Source organism: Mus musculus, chromosome 11, assembly GCF_000001635.26.
Source record: "Mus musculus strain C57BL/6J chromosome 11, GRCm38.p6 C57BL/6J".
Lineage (NCBI taxonomy): Eukaryota > Metazoa > Chordata > Mammalia > Rodentia > Muridae > Mus > Mus musculus.
The window spans coordinates 59133479-59139846 of NC_000077.6; the positions used below are offsets into that span (position 1 = coordinate 59133479).

Consider the following 6368-nt stretch of genomic DNA (forward strand, 5'->3'; position numbering starts at 1 on the left):
CATCAATAGGTTCAGAAGCCTTTCTCCAGACCTGCTGCCACCCAGTTGCAGTGGGAAGTCCCCTTCTCAAGAGAGGAACTTGGAGTGGAGGACACACGACCACAATTTTCTGCCACCCTTGGACCACCACTGGTAAGGGAAGCCTACAGCATGGGGCGAGGACAGGTGCAGCTGTGTCCCTGCAGGGAGAGCCACCCAAAGACCATCCTTCTGGCCCTTACCTGATACACAGAACTGGGTGGTCGTCCGGCAGCCACCAGACACAAAGGCCACCTCACCCATGTCCTCCAAGGTGCACTGGAAGATGGTCAGTGTGTGGCACGTGCCTTCTGCAGTGATGGCAACCCGACCCCCTGCCACCATCTCCTCCTGGTTCCGTAGCCACCGGACAGGGCCTTCGGGGACAGCCAGCTCCACCCAAAAGATGGCTGTGTCTCCAGTGCGCACTGCTGTCTTCCGAGGCAGCTTTCTGGTCAAGTTTCCTAGAGAGGGAAGATTGCCAAGATGGTAAGACAAGCCCCTGTGGACCCCAAACTCCTTTTGCACACCCCCTATTCTTTGGCCTCCAACCCACCTTCCTATGTACCCAGCCCCATCCTCCCGCCTGCTTCACTCTTACACACACACACACACACACACACACACACACACACAACCAGGCTTAACCCTAACCCTAGCCTCCCTCAACTCTCCCCAGTCACACACCACTACACACCTCCCCACCTACTGACTAACCGCTTGTACACTATGCCTCTTCCCTATCTGCCCCATCACTGTACCCCAACCTATCTTCCCCCCAATTCCAGAGAGCACCCTCTTGTCAACCTGACCCCCCACACTCCACTTGACCCCACCCCCACCCCCACATCCTAGATCCACTCTGCCCTACCCCCTCTGCCTGTCCCTCATCCTGGCCCTTCTGCCCTGTCCCTCTCAACTCAGCCCCATTCACCTGCCCTCTTGCCCACACTCAACTGATGTCATCAGTACCCCTTGGGCTAGAGGCCTGCCACCTCTGCACCCAGGCTTGTTTGCACTCCTGGCCGCGCCCTGCCCCGCCCCGCACGCCTGCCTTGAACAGAGAGCTCTGCCACCGTGCGGCTGCCCTCTGTGGTCTCGCAGATGTACACAGCGTCGTCGTCTGCCGAGACGTTGCGCACGGTCAGCCGGCGCTCGGTGCCCTCCTCCTCGATGTCGTACTTGGCGCTGGCCCATAGCCGGGTCTCCTCCTTGAACCACGCCGCCTCGGTAGCTGGCTGAGCCACCTCGCACTGGAATGTAGCAGACTCTTTCTCTCGTACCTCCAGGTCCTGCAGCCGCTTCTTGAAGGGCACCGTCGGCTCTGAGAGCAGTGAGAGAGAGGGACCAATGGCAGGGCTCCGATAGGAGCAGGGCCAGGGACAAGGCAAGCGAGCAGAGAGGGTGGCGAGGAAAGAGAGCAGGGAACCTGAAGCTAGTAGATAGAAGGAGGCAAGGGATCATCGGAGTTGGGGGGGGGGGCGGGGGGGGGAGTATGTCCTCAACGGACCAAGGGACCAAAAATGAAGAAGGGACATGGTCGAATAGGTGAGCTGATGGGACAAAGTGGAGAGTAAGAGGAGAAAGTGGAACACGGAAGAAACAATAGCAGGCGCTACGTGAGGTAGGGGTGTGCAGGGAGGGATGTAGAGGTAGTGACTGGGACTTTACGATGGTTCAGGCCAGAGGCCATCATCGCCAGTGTGTTTTGAGGAAGGAGAGAGCCGCTCAGACCTCCAACTCAGGATGTAGCCACGCGACCTTAGCAGATCTTTGCACCAGGTCATCTCCTGGAAACGCAGCTGGTGCTCAAGTGAACGCACGAGGTGCGGGGAGGAGGGGGTTGTCCAGAAAGAGCTTCAGCCCTGCGCATGTGTGGGGCTACAAGCTTGCTCACCTCTCACGACCACCAGCACCGAGCTGTAGGTCTGGCCCACGAGGTTGGACGCTGTGCAGGTGTAGAGGCCGCGGTCGGACTGCTTGCAGAAAAGAATCTTAAGGACGAAGTTCTCTTGCTCGTCCTCATACACTACGTGTCGCCGGCCCTCGGTCACCAGCTGCCCGTCCTTCTTCCACACTGTCTCGGGCTTGGGCTCGCCGGTCACAAAACAGCTGAGGCGCGCGTGTTTGCCTTCGGTCACCGTGCAGGTGCGCGTGCCAGCGCCGGGTGGAGAAGGGGGTATGCCCTCTGCGCGCATGGCCTCCCGCCGCTGCTGCAGGTGCGCCAGGAGCGTGGCGGTGGAGGTGCCGGGTGGTCCGGCAACCTCGGCGTCCGAGTCCACCACCAGAGCGGCGGCAGCGCTGGCAGAGCCCAGCGGATTTTCTGCTCGGACTTCGTAGGTGCCACCATCGCGAGGCCTTGCCGAACGGATGCGAAGCGCGCTCGACTCCCCGTGTTCTTCCACACGCACATGGGGGGCATCGGGTGGGCCCAGGCGCCGCCCATCTTTGGACCAGCTCACAGCAGGTTGTGGTGAGCCTCCAACGCGACATCGGAAGGTGGCGTCTGCGCCCTCGCGCACGCGAATGGATGTGGGCCGCAGCAGAAAGTGGGGCGCCTGCTCGGCACACGTGCCCTCCGAGTCCACTCGCAGGCCGACGGCGGCGAAGGCCTCCCCTATGGCGTTCCTCGCGCGACACACATACTGCCCGCTGTCACCTAGCGCCAGATCGAGAATTGTGAGGCGGTACACATCCCCGTCCTGGGCCAGGCGGAAGCGCGCTCCTGCCTCTACTGGCTGCCGGTCCTTCTCCCAGCTCACGTGTGGCGTGGGGTTGCCCACGATCTGGCAGCTCAGCGTGGCATCCTTGCCAACAGATACCACAAAGGCCTTTGGCCGCGTCAGGAAGCGGGGTGCTCCGCTGAAGGAGTGGTCCATTATGTCAGTGGGGTTGGGGGACTACAAAAGACAAGAAATGAAGGGCATGATGGTGTTGAGACTAGCCAGTCGCCTGTACCACATTCTACCCTCTTCCTCCTCGTTCAGTGTCACCAGGAGAGGCCAATTTAACCAAGTAGGCACCTCCTCACCAGGTCTCCATTACTCCTCCACTCCCAACCCACTCAAGTGCCTCCGAAGTCCAGCAGTTCAGATTGGCCCCTTTCTGTGACTTGAAAGTCTAGGATCTTCAGTTACCTTGATGTGCCTCCATTCTATGACCAACTCCAGTCTCACGACCCAAAGTGATGTCCCTTAAATTCCAAACTAGGAAGTCCTCTTGACTCCTGAGGGAACATATTCTTCAACCAGCAGGGAAAGAGAGGAGCCATCAACCTCACCTGAAGTGGGGCTCATGCTAACAAAAGGGGCCTCACTCACTGGGCTGCATATAACCCACTAGCACCTGTCTTCCCTCACACTGCCAATCCTCTGGGAAAACCTGGCCCCAGGTAAGAGCAGGGTGTAGGAGCAGTGTAGCCAATGGCTGCAAAGAGTGGCAGGAGGGTCCCTATAGTCTGGGACCAGTACAGCCAGATTCTCTCTCCAGGAGCTAGGAACCAGCTAGCTCCAAGGCCTAGCTCTCCTGGGTCCTGATGGCCTTGTCACTATTCAGTCCTTAGCATGGTCCTGCCAACGTGGGACACCCCACCCCCCACCTGCAAGAACGACATAGCATGCCTCAGTCCTCCTAGGAATCATCACTACCCAAATAAGGCTGGCCTCTGCCCAATCAAGACAGCCCCAGCCAAGCTGCCACTGATCCAGCGAGTGGCTGAAATTACCCGCCGGCCCCAGGTCTCATATAGGAACAATGGGCACTGAGGCTGGCTCAACAGGCTAACTTCCTCCACCTCTGGCAGACATGGGTACCCCAGTGCAGAGACCTCAGCCTCTGCATCTGCTCTGCTTTGACACAGCCTCCGGTCTCTCAGCCTGGGCTGCCTGACACGGGACCAGCCAGTTGATGGGTTTGTGTTCCCTGACCCTCCGGCTCTCAGTCCTGTGATTCAGGTAGCTAATCCTCTAATCCTCTTCCAGGAGACTGATCCTGAACCAGGGCTGGGCAGCACTGGCCGGTTTGCTGACTCACTGTCCAGTCAGCACCTCTGTCCCCCACCTACAAACAGGCCCTGTCTCTTAGGGTTAGGATAGGGCTGTCGGGCCGCACCAACTGGGGCCCAAGTCCAGCCCCTGGAGCTGCCTTTCAGCATCTGTTCCATAGAAGATCGGCCTTGACATCAGCTTTCAGGGGCCTTGAGTGAGAGCTCCCTGCTCAATCTGTAGGTCCCCAGAGCAAAGCAGGACTCCTTATGCCTCTACCCACCATTTTATGCCTAGGCTGGAGTGGCCCAGCCAGAGACTCACGAACAAGAGTGTGCAAATAGCCTGTGGCACACACATATTTGAAGGGAGTTGGACCCAGCCTCAGCAGGTCCACAGTTCCTGGATTGGAGATTCCAGAATCTTCCTAGGCCTCCACAGATGTAGTCCCTGGATCTCACTGTCTGTTCAAGGCCTGCATCCCCTCTATGTTACCAGTCAGTTGTATTACCAAGTCACTGGCCACTATTAGTGGGTTCAGAATGACAGCCTCAGACCCCCCCCCCTCGGCCAACCTGCCAAGCAGGTCTGAAGCCAGAGAGGGGCTCCCAGGACAGGGGATCTGTTCTCTTTCCTACAGATGAGGAAACGAGTGTGATAAACACTTCCAGGAAATCTATCCCCTGGGAAGCCTGACCTCTTGCCTGGTTTGGGCTGGAGGTTGCATCTCCTAAGCAGGGGGTCCAGGTGGCCACCCGCAGCCTCTGAGAGGAGCTTCTTTCTCCTAGGAAGTCAGCTCTTCCTCACCCCACCCCACCCCAGCAGGTGACTTGTACTCCTCTACCCCCTAAAGCAGTTTTCAGGAGCCCCTGCCACTCCTTCACACAACTGGCCATACCATAACCCACACCCTCCACCACTTTAACAGAACATAGCTTTTCTGCTTCATGCAGGGTGGACCAGTTTTCTGGATGAACCAAATGGGAGGTGACACACAGACTGGGCCTAGCTAGCCTGGGGTCTGATGGCCTTGTCACTATTCAGTCCTTAGCAGAAACTACCCCATCCCTGGAACTCCATCTTGCTGGCCCTCCCTCTCCTCCACACCACTCCAAGAACGCAGGCCTGTGGCCCCCATGCCCTTCTAGAACGAATTTCCAAGGGCAACCCCCGAGCTCAGCCTCACCTTAGACCCCGGGCCTGTGACTTCCCCCACTCCCGGGAAATTCTTTCCTGGAGTCAAGTGTCAGTACCCCTCTGGCTGTCCCCTCCACTGAGCCAACAGGCCCAAAATAGCCCCAGCTGTCAGCGGGCATCCATCTCGGAAGAGCTGGGGGCAGGGACACCAGACCCCCAGGCAGTAGGGAGACTAAAAGGGCGACCCAGCTAGGCAGTGGTTGCACGATGCCAGCCACAGCCCTCCCAGGCCCCTCAGGGCAAACTGCCTCTTCCCATTCTGGGCTCTCACCTCAGAGTCACAAAAGGGCCCAGATCTGGCATCTAGCCTACTCTCTTCTCAGGGAAGGCCCCGGGATGACTGAACCCCTAAAGTCCCCAAGCTCCACAGAACACCATGACCTTCAGCCATCTGACCTCCAGGAATGAAAGATGGCCCTCACGACAGCCCTACCTCCTCACCTGTATCTACCAGGGGTTGGGGCAGCACCCAGGCAAGGGGCACAGATGGTGAGTTGGGGGCTGCTGGGTCTGCCTCCTTCCTGGGGCCCAGGCCGACGTGGTTCCCACCCAGCAGCCCACACTCCAGCCGGTCCTCAGACTGGACAGGGACGAAAGGACAGGCAAACACTGTCAGCTGAAGAAGGCTGGGCCCGCCCCCGCCCCACCCCCGTTCTGGTCAGCCCAGCCCAGCCTAGCTCCAAAATAGCCCTGGTGTCACTGTCCAGGATTCAGTTTCACCCTCAGTCCCAAGGAGGCAAAGGGCAGGTGGTCAGGAGCAGGAAGACGCCTGTGTCTTCCCACTGTGATGAGGGAAGTGGGGAGAATGGTAGCTGGTCCAGCTTTCCTCGTACCAGCATCCTGGAGTGTTGGTGGGGAAAGATCCTAGGGTCCCAGGATGGTGCCAAGAGAGTCAGCAGTCTTAAAGACTTGGCACTGACCATCGAGGGGACCCAGGACCACCACACAGAACCAGAACTATATCTAAGGGATCACAGAACCACATAGGGATCTAGAATCAGCCTAACACAACCAACCCAAAGACTCAGGAGCACTTTAAAGGAACCCATGGGCACCCAAGAAAACCAAAACATATAGAAAGACTAAGATGAACCCAAGTCTGCCCTAAGAAGGATTGAGGATCAAGTTTACTCCAGGGGACGAGGGCAACCTGCTCTGCTCTCCACCTGG

The 6368-nt window shown here is 58.4% G+C and overlaps 1 protein-coding gene across 2 annotated transcripts in view; it reads right to left on the reverse strand.

Moving 5' to 3' along the window:
- Obscn (obscurin, cytoskeletal calmodulin and titin-interacting RhoGEF) overlaps nt 1-2897 on the reverse strand; it is a 142120-nt gene extending 139223 nt beyond the window's left edge. For both annotated transcript variants that reach the window (NM_001171512.2, NM_199152.3), the window contains exons 1-3: nt 1916-2897; nt 1073-1342; nt 222-482 (exon numbers count right to left, since the gene is read on the reverse strand). In NM_001171512.2, coding sequence (NP_001164983.2) covers nt 222-482; nt 1073-1342; nt 1916-2897 — 1513 coding nt within the window. The remainder of the gene's footprint in view (nt 1-221; nt 483-1072; nt 1343-1915) is intronic.
- Between the last annotated feature and the right edge of the window lie 3471 nt (nt 2898-6368).